The sequence below is a fragment of the Gekko japonicus genome, unplaced genomic scaffold (assembly GCF_001447785.1).
Source record: "Gekko japonicus isolate JY-2015 unplaced genomic scaffold, Gekko_japonicus_V1.1 scaffold4805, whole genome shotgun sequence".
NCBI lineage: Eukaryota > Metazoa > Chordata > Lepidosauria > Squamata > Gekkonidae > Gekko > Gekko japonicus.
The window spans coordinates 53,689-68,855 of record NW_015163761.1 but is presented as its reverse complement, the minus strand read 5'-3'; the positions used below and the strand labels follow the sequence as shown (position 1 = coordinate 68,855).

At 49.4% G+C, this 15,167-nt stretch overlaps 2 protein-coding genes and 1 non-coding gene across 4 annotated transcripts in view; 2 read left to right on the top strand and 1 right to left on the bottom strand.

Moving 5' to 3' along the window:
• Positions 1–3,745, top strand: part of LOC107107607 (zinc finger protein 501-like) — an 8,055-nt gene extending 4,310 nt beyond the window's left edge. Inside the window, exons 4-5 of the mRNA XM_015407915.1 lie at positions 672–806; positions 3,690–3,745. Coding sequence (XP_015263401.1) covers positions 672–806; positions 3,690–3,745 — 191 coding nt within the window. The remainder of the gene's footprint in view (positions 1–671; positions 807–3,689) is intronic.
• LOC107107608 (zinc finger and SCAN domain-containing protein 31-like) lies at positions 3,218–13,716 on the bottom strand. 2 transcript variants are annotated; one of them, XM_015407916.1, is made up of 4 exons: positions 12,815–13,716; positions 10,496–10,616; positions 7,984–8,115; positions 3,218–4,816 (listed from the first exon to the last, which is right to left on the bottom strand). In XM_015407916.1, the coding sequence occupies exons 1-4, from the start codon at positions 13,535–13,537 to the stop codon at positions 4,110–4,112; spliced, it is 1,683 nt and encodes a 560-aa protein (XP_015263402.1). In that variant the 5' UTR covers positions 13,538–13,716; the 3' UTR covers positions 3,218–4,109. The 2 variants fall into 2 exon arrangements, with proteins under 2 accessions (XP_015263402.1, XP_015263404.1); XM_015407918.1 differs by having other exon boundaries at positions 7,984–8,112.
• TRNAV-GAC lies at positions 7,308–7,379 on the top strand. Its single transcript has one exon. It is a non-coding gene; the product is annotated as a tRNA-Val (tRNA).
• Positions 13,717–15,167: the final 1,451 nt, after the last annotated feature.

Below are 15,167 nucleotides of genomic sequence, written 5' to 3'. Positions count from 1 at the left end.
TTCACCTCGGGCAGTGCCGGCTGAAGCTCTGTCAGGTTCCAACATGGGGGGTGGGCCTGGAGGGCCCCGGTGGCTGGTCCAATCTCCTCCCATCAGTCTCGGCAGCTCCGTGGGGCCGGCTCTGGACTCTGCAGTGGGGGGGCAGGTCCAGACCATGGCTAGTCCCGTGCTGCTTAGCCCAGGGGCCGGCCAGCAGCAAACCCTCTCCCTTGGTCCCCGGCTCTGGGGAAACCCGACGAGTGAGGGAGGGCGCCTCCCACCTCCTTCCCCACCACAACAAGTCTCTGTTCTCCATGGCCCGGGGAAGCCAGCCGGGACTCGCCCCGGTGGTGTTTCCCCTTCCTCCTTAAGCGATTAAGGGTAATCGCTGTCCTGCGGGAGCTCCAGGCAGCCTCTTTCCCGGTGGGGAGAAGCCCGTCGGGCCAGCCAGCCCGAGGAGGAGGCCGCTGCCCTCGAGCGCTGCCCGGGCACCGTACTGAGCGGGGTGGGCGGGTGGCGCGCAGCCGTGGGGGAGAGAAGGAGCTGCGGCGCCCCCCGCCCACCCATTGGCTCACCAAGGGAGGGGCCATGGTGGTTGGGAGAGGGAGGAAAGGCAATTCGAAGCTGCTCCGAGCTTCGCGGGAGAAGGCCGTGGCGGGGGACCATTCCAGTCTCCTCCTCCTCCCCCCCAGTTCTCCGCCGCATGGAGCACGACGAGGGGCCCGTCCTGGAGGTTCTTGGAGCCGGGGCGCAGCAGCAGCAGGGGCGCAACCCGCCTTTGTCGGCCCCTTTCGCGCCCCCCACATGGCTGGGAGCAGCAATGGCTGGTAGCTGGGAGAGCTGTGCAGGGCGGAGCTGCAGGAAGGAAGGGGCGCGTTGTGGGTTCCCAGAAAGCCATGCTGGGTGCAGGCAGGCAGGCGGTGGCAGCGGCAGAGGCCTCGCTGCGCCCCTGGGAGATCTGCACCCTAGGCCAGATACTAGTAGGCCTAGTGAGAGAGCTGGCCCTGACCATGCAACTCACCTGAGGAACTTGCTACTGAACAACTTTTTGCAGCTTCGGCAGACTTTTCCCAAGAAGAGGCTGCCGGGGCAAGGGAAAGCTGAGGCAAGTGCAGCGTGGTGGTTAGAGAGTCTAGAATCTGGGACACTCTAGCCACTCTCTCAGCCTAATCTACCTCATAGGGTTGTTAGAAGGTTAAAATGTAAACAGTCCGTGGCACAAATAGCACAAACTTCTGATTCAGCAGTGGAATCTAGCCTGACTCTCCAAGAAGACTGTGGCGCCCTCTTATTTGGGGAGGACTGGTTTTCACTTTAAATTACACTTTGTGTTCACAAACAGGGTAGTTTCTGCTGCCACCAGGAATTTAAACAAATTCCAAATCTTCTCTCATTAGCTGCTGTTGGTAATGTGACCCAGGGTCTGGGCTTTCATTGGTCTATGTGGCCCTGAGAAAGGATTGAACTGAATTCTGCGTTAAACTTAAACAAAATACGATGTATTGATTCAGGAACAAAAATGAGTTGCTGGTTAACTGTAACTGTTATGGGGAAGAGGAACTGGTAAAATAAACTGGCAAGGTATCACACACAGTCTTTTGATCATAAGATCCCTCTCTGACAGGAATCACCCTTTCACTGAGTAGCCACACTGCCAAAGATCTTTGTATTAATTCTCTACTTTAGAGTCTCACAGACCCTTCTCATATCTCTTCCACACTTAAACTTGTAAATACATATATATTGACTTCTTTAAATCTCCACACAGAACTGAGTCATCTCACTCTCTCTCAGACTCACTGACTGAATCATTCCAATTGATTTTTCTAACTGACTTCTCTACTCAGATTCCCTCAAACTGACTTCAAGACACACACTTTCACTTCAAACAACCCCTCCCACTCTCAGTCATCCTCCAGTCACAACACACTTGTCTCTCTCAATCACTCTACTCTACTAACACTGCACTCCAACCAAACATGTAAAGGAACACACGCACAGTAAAACAAGGAATCATTACAAAGACGCTTGTTATTTTTTATAAAAAAGACAAATGGGCCACGGATAAATTAATTTATCTGTAAAACTGATTAAAAGCTAACAACCTCAAATTTAGAGGGATGCAGAGAAGACAACAGAGTTAAAAATATTCATCGTGTCTTGGCTGGCGGGAATCCTAGAAGTAGAAGCGGGAGTTGCTCCCGATAGATTTTGTTTACAGAGTGGGCTCTTTGCGTGCGCGCCAGAACAACATACCTAGAGACATTATTTGAGATTTATGGATTCTCGTACTGAAATCAAAATAGTCACTATGGCCAGACCAACCGGCTCTTGCAGCTGAATGACAACAGGATACAGATTCTACAAGGACTTATCTGCGGAAACTTTGCAATGGCAGAAAGCTATGGAGCCAATAACCACAGCACTAACTAATGCAAAGATCCACTACAAATGGATTGCATACTATAAACGTCACGTTCTCCACAACGGCACCGTGCTCCACGCTTCAGATCCAGAATCGGGCATAAAGCTCCTCCAAGACCTGCATCTCCAGCTTCCCCCGGATCTTCCATTGGACGCCGCACCCCAGCAGCACGACACAACAATAACCCGATGGCGAACAGCTCAAGCAAGAAGGGAGTGCAAGATCAGAAACACTTGAAAAGGGATTTACTTGAATCAAGATTGCTTTGTCCTATAGTTTGATCACAACTTTAATATTTTATAGTGTCTTTCTACACCTGTTTATGGTGCAAATTAAGTTCAAAATACTGAATTCACATGTGGTTTTTCTATAGTACTTAAATGGAGTGTTTTAACTAAGTTCAGAGCTGGCTAGGTACAGGCCCCGGTCACACGAGCAGATTTGGGCCGGGAGAGGGACGGATCGGGGGTGGAGCAAACGGGCGCAATCCCACCGCAACATCTGAGAAGCGTTGCACGCCCGTCCCTGATCCGGCCCTTCCTACGATAATCCGCAGCAAAAAAGAACCACCTACCGAGGTGGTTCTTTCCGAACGGCCGCATCAAAGCTGGCCGTGGGATCGCCGGCACATTCTTCCGCCAGCGCATCCCCGGGTCCGGGCCGAACTGCGCATGCTCCTCCCCGGTCTCCCCGGCATCTGATCATGCCGGGGAGCAATTGCACGCGGCGCACGGGATCTGTATGATCCTGCCGCCGCGTGCCTATTTTGGTGCGGCTTTTAAAAGCCACACATAGCCTGTCCTTTTTCCCCCTCGTGTGGCAGGGACCTTATAGTTACTTTATCACTAATCACTTTGTAATTAGCTTCAAGTTTCTGTTTATTAAAATCATTTTTGAGGGAAGGAAACAAAAAGGGGGCAGAAGCTATTACTATTAGCTATTACTACCTAATTTTAACTGTTTAACTCATGTCTCAGTCCTGGAAGGGAAAGGACTACAGAGCCCATGAGTTGGCTCTGGGTTGGTTTACTTATCTGTTACTGGTTGTTATTTTTATTTACATAAATATTGCTATTAAGTATTCAAGTTCAACATTATATACTTCAGTACTTCAATCTGTGCACTTACTTCTTGTGGTAAATGTTTTATCTCCTGTCATTATGGCATTTCATATGTTTTAGCACAATGGGAGTCTCTATGCTAAAAATATTCTTGATTTCTAAATTGTATAGGATCACACATGAAAAGTGCTATGTCTTTGATTTAAATGATTTCTAACACACAGATGAAAGGGTGACCATTAAGAGGGTACCCAAGATGATCAAGTCTGGTCATACTTGATTTTTTTGTTATGAAACAATTGCTAGGTCCTTTCTCAGTGGAAAAACCTTCACTGATCCGTTGTTGTTTTTTAAAAAAAGATATTCCATGTGGATGTGGATGTTGGAACACTTTTTGCACGGTTCAGCCCATGTGAAATTTTATTACTTGTTTTCCACATGACACTGTCTTTCAAACCAGAACCCTGAAAGTGGGTAAAAGCAATATAATACATAGTGTTATTCAAACCATCCAAACTAGAGCCCCCTAATGACCACAGAACCATAGGTGGAGAGTCCCACATGGATGGGGCAAGTACCAAAAAGACCCTGCTTCTTTACTAACTCCTGAGCCTCAGAAACCTAACTACCAGTAGGAGAAATGTTCATATGGGAGATTCTGCCCCAGTGTGGATTCTCTGATGCTTAACGAGGGTTGTATTCTGTCCGAAGCTCTTTCCACACTTCAGGCATTTATAGGGTTTCTCCCCAGTGTGGGTTCTCTTGTGCTTAATAAAGCTCGACTGGTCACAGAATGTCTTGCTGCAGTCCAAGCATTTATAAGGTCTCTCCCCTGTGTGGATTCTCTGATGTGAGGCCAGATGGTGGCTCCGACTGAAACTCTTTCCGCACTCCAAGCACGTGTATGGTTTCTCCCCTGTGTGGATTCTCTGATGCGTGGTAAGATTGGTGCTCCGGTTGAAGCTCTTTCCACACTCCAGACACTTATAGGGTTTCACTCCTGTGTGGGTTCTGTGGTGGACAATAAGGTTTGAGCTGGACAAAAAGCATTTCCCACAGACTAGGCATTTATGCACCTTTCTTCCCAGATGAGTGATTTTCACAAAGCCGGGGTTCTGGCTGAAGCTTTTCCCAAAAGCACCAGAGATGTTTTGGTTCTTACTAGCATCAATTCTGGGCTGGGCTGGGGTGTCCATAGTGGTCTCGTGACCTTCCTCTGCTTCCTCTACCAAGCTGATTTCCTGAGATGCATCCTGCTTCACTGTCCACATTAGTGTCCCACACGGTCCCACCAGTTCTGAATTGTGGGGAATGTATGTCTCCCCCTCACTTCTGGACATCCAGGCTTTGGCTGCAAAGGAAATAAGAACGTCAGAGGAGCCCTGCTGGACCAGCATCCTGTCTCATATAGTGGCCAACCACTTCCTCTGGAGGTTCAATGACAGGGCATAGAGGCCAAGTCAAATAGAGTTTATTAGCCAAAGGCCGTCACATTCTCAGCAACAAATCAGAACTAAAGGAGATCAACCATCAAACAGATGGACCAACAGTACGAAAAGAAACATTAAAACCAGAGGTCGATTCGGGGGGGATCGCAGTTCCCCCGGGTGAGGTGCGGGGGGCGGGGCACACGACGAAGCCCCGCCCCCTGCTTCCGGCCGCCCCGCTTCCGGCCCTCATTCAGCCAGGAGGAGGTAGGAGAAGAGGGAGAGTAAGTTGCTTCCTCCCCGCCTCTCCCCACCCCTGCCTGCCTGCCTGGGGCCAGGGGTGGGGAGAGGCGGGGCTTCCTCGCACTCCCGCTAGCCTTGCAGGTCCACCGCCGGGCCCCTCATGGGGCTCGGCAGTGGAGCCTCAAGGGCGGCGGCGGTGGCTGGGACCGTTGGGGGCCGGGGGGCTTCCTTGCACTCCCTTGCAGGGCTTCCTTGCACTCCCGCATGACACACTTCCAGTGATGGCAGTGGGTGTGGCCTTATGACACACTTCCGGTGACGGCAGGGGGTGTGGCATATGCTAATGAGTTATGGTAATGAGTTCCCCTAGCTCTTTTTCTACGAAATGACCCCTGATTAAAACATTAAACCATCTGAGGTCCAAGTATATTGCATGGCAATTACCTACATTTAAAATTTACAAGATAAATCCTAAAAATATTATAGGCTGCGGTCACACGCAACATTAGCCACGCAAGAGATACGGAAGACAAGCGGAGTTTCCGGTCGCGATCTCACCAGCACATCTGGGAAGCGTAGCGCTTCCGTGGCACAACTGAGGCTTCCTGCCAAAAAAGCGCAGCAAAAAACTAGTACCTCGGAGGTACTAGTTTCCGGAAACTGCGGGGCAAGGGCGGGCGTCTGATCGCGTTTCCGGTGGCATCCGGCACCCGCCCATGTCCCCTTGCGGAAAAGGGGTTTTTTCCCCCCAAGTCTCCGTGGATGCGCACACGCATCCAACGGAGCATGCGCATTCGTAGTGTACACAAAACAAGGAAACCAGTTCGTCGCGCCGCACGCTTCTTCATTGCGTGCAGGCGTGTGTTGTGATCGGCACCTCTCCCTACCCACGGAAGCTCCACAGTACCTCCACAGAACCTCCACAGTAGGTCTGATCGCTTTACTGCATGTTAGTTTGCCCCGGGGCAAACAGCCACACTTCTCCTCCGCAGTTTCCTGCCCGTGTGACCGGGGCCATTGTTATTCAATCAACCACCACTGAATCATACATTAAAATACATCCAAACATTCAGTAAAATTGTATCCCACTTTAATATACTGAATATAGTATACATAAATTCCAAGTAACCAAACATTATTGGATTGTATCAATACTTATCTATGGCTAGCCGCATCTAACCAAATTTTCCTCCTATTGATGACCACCCAGCCATATTTGGGCACTTTAAAAGTAATTTTCCCTGTTCCTATCAGCGAACATTATTAAAAGGTAATCCCTTCTAGGCATTTGCCCAATGTTGCCTCCTGGTCTTCAGAGGTATTCTGCTTCTATATGTGGAGGTTCCCCTTAGTCACCATGGCTAGCAGCCACTGAGGGACCAATCTTCCAACAGTGTCTCCAATCCCCAAAATGAGACTGTAGCCCTGACTAGTTAGATATTGGAAGCTAAGCAAGGTCAACCCTGGTTAATATTTGGATGGAAGACCATCTGGGGTGTCCCATAAAGGCAAGCAATGGAAAACCACCTCTGAATGTCTCTTGCCTTGAAAATATACAGGATCCCATAAGTTGGCTGCAACTTGACGGTACTTTCTACCACCAGTGTACTACAGTGGTTAGAAGGGTGTTGGTCTAAGACAATGATTCCCACATGGCTCCAGGTTGCTTCTTCAGCCCCGGGGATAAAAACCCGAAGCATCTTGACTGGAACAGGAAAAAAATACCCAGGAGACTTCAGGTTGCATCCTACAAACTGGACGTTTCATAAAGTGCTGAGCATATCCTGGGCAGGGCAGCTGTGCACCCCTATCGGCCCTTTCAGAAGTCCTGGACTTCCTTACCTCTCCCTGTGAACATGCTGTGAGAAACTCCTCTTTTGGGGGGATGCTGAACTCAAAGAGCAGATCAGGGAGCTTGCAGGTTATCCAGTCCAACCCCCTGGAGGGAATTCAAACCGGGAGCATCTCTGACAGTCTCTGCTTAAAGACCTCCATCCAGAGAGACTGATCTACTCAACTATCTTTTCTATTCTTGTTACAGGTAAGACATGGCTTTCCCAGCAGGCCATTGACTGATACTCCATTGGGTTCTGTTTCTATGCTACTCGCAAAATCTGGGTGGAGGGAGCTTCCAAACAACACTGTGCTTTCAAAGAGTAATGTGGGAGGAGAGGAGGTGTGGCTCAGTGGTGGAGCACCTGCTTGACATCCAGGAGGTCCCAGGTTCAATCCCTGGCACTCCCAGTTAAAAGAATCGGGTAGGAGGTGATGTGAAAGACCTCAGCCTGAGGCCCTGGAGAGCCACTGCCAGTCTGAATAGGCAATACTGACCCCTAATGGGCCAAGAGTCTGATTCACTATAAGGCAGCTTCTAACGTTCATAATGTGTGCCTCTCTTCTAAATACACCCTCTTTTTTTCCTCTGACTCAGAGAGGAAACTGGGAGTGGCTGCAGCCAATCCAGGGAGGGGGACAGAGTTAAAATCTGCCCCCACCCAGGGTTTGTGTACTGTGGCTCCACTGGGACGGGCAAGGGGGGGGCGCCCATCACAGGAAGTGGGGCACACAAGCATAGTCATCTCCATGCTTTGACATTGGCCGAATCTGCATCTTCAGATTTAAATCAGTTTCGTGTTGCTGTGACGCCGTTATACTCAGCATTGGTATAACACTGGTTTGACACTTATGAGGCAGACTAGAAGGGGGTGGGTGGGACAGGGCTGGAGAGGTTGTAACTGGGAGGTCAACAGGCCCCACCTGGAGCTTGGCAGCCCCTCCTCCACAACCTCGCTTCAACTTCCACGGCCTTTTTCCTGCCCCTGTGTCGGAGCAGGCTTTGTTTACTCACCCTCAGCAAATTCAGTCAGGAAAGAAATATTTCCTTGTGGGCCTCCGGCCGAGCTTTCGAGGGCTTCCTCCTGCGACTCAAGGCCTTCCTGAGGGAAGCTTTGCCCCGGAGTCTCTTTCACACAGCTTCCTTCTTTGGGGAAGACGGAGAGAAGAGAAAGAAAGGACAAGGTTCGGGTTAGGCGAAAAGTGCTTCTGGAGGGGACACGTCTGCAAGCCCAGCTAGCACATGTGGACCAAACAAGATGTCACGGCATCCACAAGTCAACCAGTGGCCATTTCTTTACTCAGAGAGTGATTAAAATGTGGAACTTGCTGCCAGAGGATGTAGTGATGGCCACAAGAAGAGGGATTAGAAAGATTCATGGAGGGTAAGTCTCTCAGTGGCTACTAGCCAAGGAGACTGAGGGGAGCCTCCCCATTCAGAGGCACTAATCCTCTGAATCTAGGAGCCAGGAGGCAACCTCAGGGGAAGGCCTCAGCCTCTCTGCCCTGTTGTTGGCCCTCCAGAGGAACTGGTTGGCCACTGTGTGAGGCAGGAGGCTGGACTAGATGGACCACTGGTCTGATCAAGCAGGGCTCTTCTTACATTCTTATGTTCATTTTAGAGGTGAATTTTGGCCCTTTATTTGTTTATGTACATTATTTGTTTATCTATTTGTATGTTCAATTTTTAGCCTGCCCTCCCCCGCAAGCAGGCTCAGGGCGGGTTACAACATGGTTAAAACTTACCACATAATTAAAATATCGTATAACCTTTTAAATCTACAAAATTATTAATTAACGAATCCTCAACGCTGCTAAAATATCTGGTGGCGTCTGCGACATGACTGACATCCCAAGAGATTGGGATTGTGGGTAGCCGTAGATGGAACAATACAGAGCAAATGGGTGGGTGAGAAAATCAGTCATGACGGGATAGTGGAGGGCAGGCCATTATAGATGAGTTGCCACGGCCTCAGTCATAGGCCTCGTGGAACATCTCTGTTTTACTGGGCTTTTAGCTCTCCCTCCCCCCACAAGCCGGCTCAGGGTGGGTAAAAGGTAAAGGTTCCCTTGCTCGAAAGCCAGTCGAATCCGACTCTAGGGTTGCGGTCCTCATCTCCGGTTCAAAGCCGAAGAGCCAGCGCTGTCCGAAGACGTTTCCGTGGTCATGTGGCCGGCATGACTAAACACCGAGGCGCACGGAACGCTGTTACCTTCCCACCGAAGTGGTCCCTATTTATCTACTTGCAATTTCTTCCTTTCAAACTGCTAGGTTGGCAGGCGCTGGAACTAGAGACGGGAGCTCACTCCGTCATGCAGCACTCGGGTCTCGAACTGCTGAACTACCAACCTTCCACAGCCTGCAGTTCAGCGTCTTAACCACTTGAGCCACTGCAGCTCCTTCAGGGTGGGACACAACAGCAAATCGATACACAATTCAATATAGAAAATGGCAGTTATAAAATCCAATCACAGGAGGCAATTCAAATCAATAGTAACAATTCACGGCACCATTCGACCCAGCCGGCTCTGTCTTCACCTGCTCCCGTGTAGATTCCCTGTATGGTTGCAGACGGACGGTGAGTATTACTGAGGGGGAACAGCAGACAGAAGACGTTGCAGATGGAAGCAAAACAGATGAACACAGTAGAGGGGGAGGCCAGTGTAAGCGGATCTCTGCCGCCTCAGCCATAGGCCTGGCGGAACCTCTCCGTTTTACAGGCCCTGGCGGAACTGCACCAAGTCCCCCAGGGCCTGGATCTCGGTAGGGAGAGTGTTCCATCAGGTTGCAGCCAGAGCCGAAAAAGTAACAAAAGAGTTGGACCACCTTTCTCACTTGGACTCAAGGCGGATGATACAGTGTCAATACACATGTCAGGATGGGAGGTTCAATAAACAATGCAATAGGATTAGGGTTGCAAAAACCAACCAGAATTCAAAAAAAAAAACAAACAAAAAAACCCCCATCCCAGAATGGAAGCAAAGCACAAATATGAACACGACACATGAAACCATGCAAAAATTCCCGAGCAGGCTCCTAGTTTCAGCAAGCTATACACAGCAGGGCTATTTTTGGGCAGGAACGGAGTTCCAGCTGGCTTGAGAGTTGGCCACGCCCCCTACAGCCAAAACCTGTGCATGCGTGGCTAACAGAGGGAAGGCCTGGAGAGCGCCCCCCCCCCCCCAGTGACTCCGAGGCGGGCGGGCCAGGGGGGGCCTGGAAGGATCGGGGAGGCAATTAAGCTGGCCTGTCCAAGGGCTGCGGGGTGCCCGGGCAAGCCAAGGGAAGGCACGGGGGTGTGGCCTAATAAGTTAATGAGCTGCGCTGTCAGGGGTGTGGCCTAATAGGATAGTGGATGTCTGCTGTTGGGTGTGGCCTGTTATGCTAATGAGTTCCTGCTGGGCTTTTTCTTCAAAAAAAGCTCTGATACACAGTATAGGTAGACCACAGAGTCTAAGTGTAGAAAGGCTCCCGAAAGGGAAAGACAGAGGCACGGCTGAGCCGCTCCCAGAAGGACCACGCTTACCCAGCAGGCTTCTATTCACATCATCTTCCCGCTCGGCTTCCACGCAGAATTGCCTCTGCCCATTCTCAGACGGATCCTGGCCTGCCTCAGAGACACTCACAGATGCCTCCTCCAAGGGCACCTGAAATGGCAGAGAGGGTCCTACTCAGGGCATCTGTGGCAGAGGGAAGGGCTCTGCCCCCCCCCCGAGCTGAGCGACTCAATTGCTATGGATGAATCCTGGAAAGGGTTGCAGAAGTCCCATCTGGCCCAACTCTCGTGTTGCCACTGGCAGGGGGTGGGAAAGGTAGAGTTGCCAGATCCAGCTTGAGAAACTCCCGGAGATTTGGGGTGGGTGGGATGTGGGGAGGACAGGGACCTCAGCAGGATACAATGCCGCACACAGCCCACCCTCCAAAGCATCCATTTGCTCCAAGGGGACTGCTCTCTGCAGCCTGGAGACAAGGTGTAATTCCAGGGGATCCCCAGGTCCCACCTGGATGTTGGCATCCCGATCCAACCCCCCAATCGCCACAGGAAATCCAAAGCTAAAGCAGGCCTTGACAAATTTTCTGTGACTTTAGGAGCTGGGCCCAAAATGTAGGACACTTATTTTCAGTCTTCAGTGTTTTGTGTATTAATTGCCCTGTTTCCTAATCCTAACCTCTTCACGGTTTCCCATAATTTTACTAAAACTATGACGCAAATGTCATAGTATATAAACAAATATAAGGACAGCCCTGGTTGTCGTCCCCACAACTAAGAGCTAACTTCTAAGCCTAGCTTAAACCCTCCTCGATTTCTCATAATTCCATTATTGTTTGAAAAGTTCCTTGTCATTAAATATCTGAGCCAGTATAGAAAGAAGGCCAGATAATGAAACTGAAGCTCAAACACTTTGGCCTCCAAATGAGAAGGGAGCACTCACTGGAGAAGACCCTGATCCTGGGAAAGATTGAAGGTCAAAGAAGACGGGGACGGCAAAGGATGAGATGGTTAGACAGTGTCATAGATGCAACAAACATGAAGTTGAGCCAACTTCAGAGGACGGCGGAAGACAGGAGGGCCTGGCGGGAGATGATCCATGGGGTCGCGAAGAGTCGGACTCGACTGTGCGACTGAACAACAACAAGGAAATGACTCCATCCGCCACACTAAAGGGAGGAGCCAGTCACCCGAGACAGTTGAGGAAGACCGAAGAGCTGACCATTAAATGAGGACTGTTGCTAGCGCTTTATTATGTCCGAGTTTTAATATTGTATTTATTGATTTATGTGACTGTATTGTTGGAATTTTACTCTGTTTGTAAGCCGCCCTGAGCCGGCCCAGGCCGGGAGGGTGGGATAAAAATCAAATAAATAAATAAATTAAATTAAAGAAAGCAATGACAAGAACTTTCATGCACATGTATTTTTATACCATATAAGAAAACCTAGTCTGATGTGAAACAATAAATAAGCTTTGTACTTCTCACTGAGAGATTGTATAATAAAACTGTTGGTAAAAATACTAGGTGAAGTTTCTAGGCGCCATGGTGTCCCGGAGCCTGGGATTTGTCAAGCTCTGAGTGACATCATCCCTAGCATCATACACCATACCTCTGCATGAAGACCTTCCCCAAGGGACAGGCCCCACCCCACCCCGTAACTAATTTGATTGTCAGACCACTCTTAGTGTTAAAAAGATCCCCTGAGGCTCAACTGAAATCTGCTCTACTGTAGCTTAAATCTGTTCAATCTAGTCCCCCCCCCCCCCCCCCTTCTAGGGCAGCCGCACAAAACAGATCTTTACCCTCTTCCACAGGACAGCTCTTTGGGTATTTGAAAGGTGTGATCCTGCCTCCCTTGGTCTTCTTTTTTTCAGGCTAAACATACCCAATTCCTTCAACCTTCCCTTGTGGGACATTTTTCAGGCCCCACTCAACCATTGGCATTACCGTTCTCTAAAGGTATGTGCTCTAATGGAATTATTTTATAACTGTGACTGTATTTTTAATTGCTCGTATGTTTTTATGTTCGCCACCTGGTGGACCTGATTGGGTAGAAAGGTGGCATAAAAGTGCCTTAAATAAATAAATAAATAAATAAACCCATTCTAGGAGGGAGAGCTCAGATCTAAATTTGGAAATAACAGAATTTATGAGGATCTTCCATAGGGGGGCATTTCCCCCCCCTAAAAATCCTGAGTCATCCTGGCTCACATACAACTGACCCACACAGTGTTAAGGGGGGTAACTGTGAGGATCTAGACCTTTCCAGGCAAAACCCAGCACTCTGGCCCTCTACATCACATCATTAGGCCCTGTCACTGTATAGAGACAACACAATGAATTAGCCTCACCTGCTGCTCCTGTCTCTTGGCCTCTCTCTGCCTCAAGAGGAGCTCCTCGGCCAGGGCCACCGCCTGGGAGCAGCTCTCGGGGCCGCTCTCCCTCACACGGCTCTGGATCTCCGGGGGCAGGACGCTCAGCAGCTGTTCTAGGATCAAGAGCTCCTGGATCTCCTCCTTGCTGTGATTCTCCGCTCTTAGCCACTGACAGCAAAGTTCCTGGAGCCGGCGGTATGTTCCTCTTGGCCCGTCTGACTCCTGGTAGCAAAAGTGCCTAAAGTGTTGGCGAATCTTCTCCCTGCTGATGGCGTCCCTTCGCAAAATGGCTGCCTTCACTTTCCCATAATCCTCTCTGTCCCTGGCCCCCAAACTGATAAAGGCCTGCTGGGCTTCTCCACTGAGGGCTGGTAGGAGTCGGGTCGCCCACTCTTCCTGGGGCCACCGACAGGCTTCGGCCACTTGCTCAAAGGAGGTCAGAAAGCCCTTGGCATCCTCCCAGGGCGAAGCTTTCTCTGGCAAGTGTGGGACCGTCCATTGAGACTGAGGAGAGTCCACTGTCCTGAGGAACTCCTGCCACTGGACTTCCCACCGCTGAAGGGAGCCCTCACTGGGCTCCTGTTTAATGTGTTCTCCTGTTCTCCTTTGCAGGAGATCTTTGACATACGCTGCCTGGAGGATGTGAGATTTTTCTGACCTCTTCCTGAAGGTGCATTTTAGGGGGTCTTGTTCCTCCATTTTCACCCCTGGGTAATCCCACAAAGATATGAGTTTCCACAGCACAGAACATTTGCTCTAAACAAACATGGTTACCCTTTATCAAAAAAATAGGGGGGGAAGCCAGACAATTTAAAACAGTGACCCTCAGGTCTGGAAGTTGTCATATATATATATTTTACAGGACAATTTCCTTTGTATTCTGTGCCTCTTCTGTAGATGTGTGATTTCACATTCTAACACATTTAATTTGTAGTACACATTCTCAAAAAACAACTTTTTGGTTAAAAGGTGGAAAAACCCTCCCTTTGCATCTTTTCCATTACAAAAACACCAGCTTTGTCTCTGCTAGATAAATCTACATGACAGTTCTATGAAACAACTCTACATAAATCCATTTGAGGAGTTACTTCTTCACACTGTGGATCCCTTTATATTTTTATTGGCATCATGAGGTCTTCGCAAGTTAACCATAACGTGTTATAAATACCTTTTATCTTTTCCAACCAGTTCTGCTTATCTGGAAAGATTTTATGGTTCCATAACTTCACTCTAAAGGATGTACTCTAGAGGAAGACAACCCTGAATGTAAGGCAATCTGCCCTAAAAATGGTATACACAAAAAAAGTTGTTTTGTATTGTACATAACTGTAACTTGTACACACATTTAAGGCAATCCCCTCTTTTTTTGATGGTATACCTGGGAAAATCCTAGTGTTGTATTTGAGTAAATACTGTAATAATCTTGAAGCAGTAAGCATCTTTAAAACCATTACTCATTTATCTTTTTGCAACAGGAGCAGCCATTCCATGTCCAGATGGCTGAAGCAAGCCATTCTATAGAAAAGACATCTGGATCTCTTACACACTCCAGATATAGAGAAGAGACCCAGAGGTTGCCAAGGATATTAGCTCTCTCCAATAAGGGCTGCTCTTCTTCCTCTTTTTGCTAGGTTGGGCTGCCAAATCCAGGCTGGGGAATTCCTGGGGATTTGGGGGCGGAGCCTGGGGAGGGCAGGGTGGTGGCAGGGTCGGGGGGATGGCAGAGACAACAGTAGGGTATAATGCCACAGAGTCTACCCTCCACGAAAGCAGCCATTTCCTCCAGATAGGGTTGCCATCCTCCAGGTGGGGGCTGAAGATCTCCCAGAGTCACAACTGCTCTCCAGACTACATAAAGCGCCTATTTAGTTACTTTAAACATCTCTTCCACTTCTCCTGGAATAATGACTGATTTGGAAGATGAACTGTAGGGCATTACACCTTACCAAGGTCCCTCCCCTTTCCCACGCTCCACCCACAAATCTCCAGGTACTTCCAAAACCCGTAGTTGGCAATGCTATGTCAGACAGGGGAAGGAACTGAACTCTGTCACCTGGAGATTAGTTGTCATTCTGTGAGATCTTCAGGCCCTACCTGGAGGTTGGCAACCCTAGGTGGAAAGTAGGAACTTTCTGAATGGGATCGGAGTCTTGGGGAGGGGGAGGAGATGTAGGGAGTCGTTTTGCCTCCCCCCAGTTTCCTGAGACCATTTACAGCTGCCCCCGCCTCCTCCCCTCTCACCTCTTTAATCCAGGCTCTTTTCTTCTTCCTCCTCCTCCTCCTCCTCTCTCTGCAGCCAAACGCCATTCAAAACAAACCCCTCCTTTCC

Excerpts from the sequence above, each read along its gene's own strand:
- LOC107107608 (XM_015407916.1), bottom strand. The coding sequence starts at position 13,537 with ATGGAGGAACAAGACCCCCTAAAATGCACCTTCAGGAAGAGGTCAGAA. Across the intron at positions 10,617-12,814 it reads CCAAGAGACAGGAGCAGCAG|GTGCCCTTGGAGGAGGCATC; the intron begins GTGAGGCTAATT and ends CTGCCATTTCAG. Across the intron at positions 4,817-7,983 it reads CCTGACTGAATTTGCTGAGG|CCAAAGCCTGGATGTCCAGA; the intron begins GTGAGTAAACAA and ends TTTCCTTTGCAG.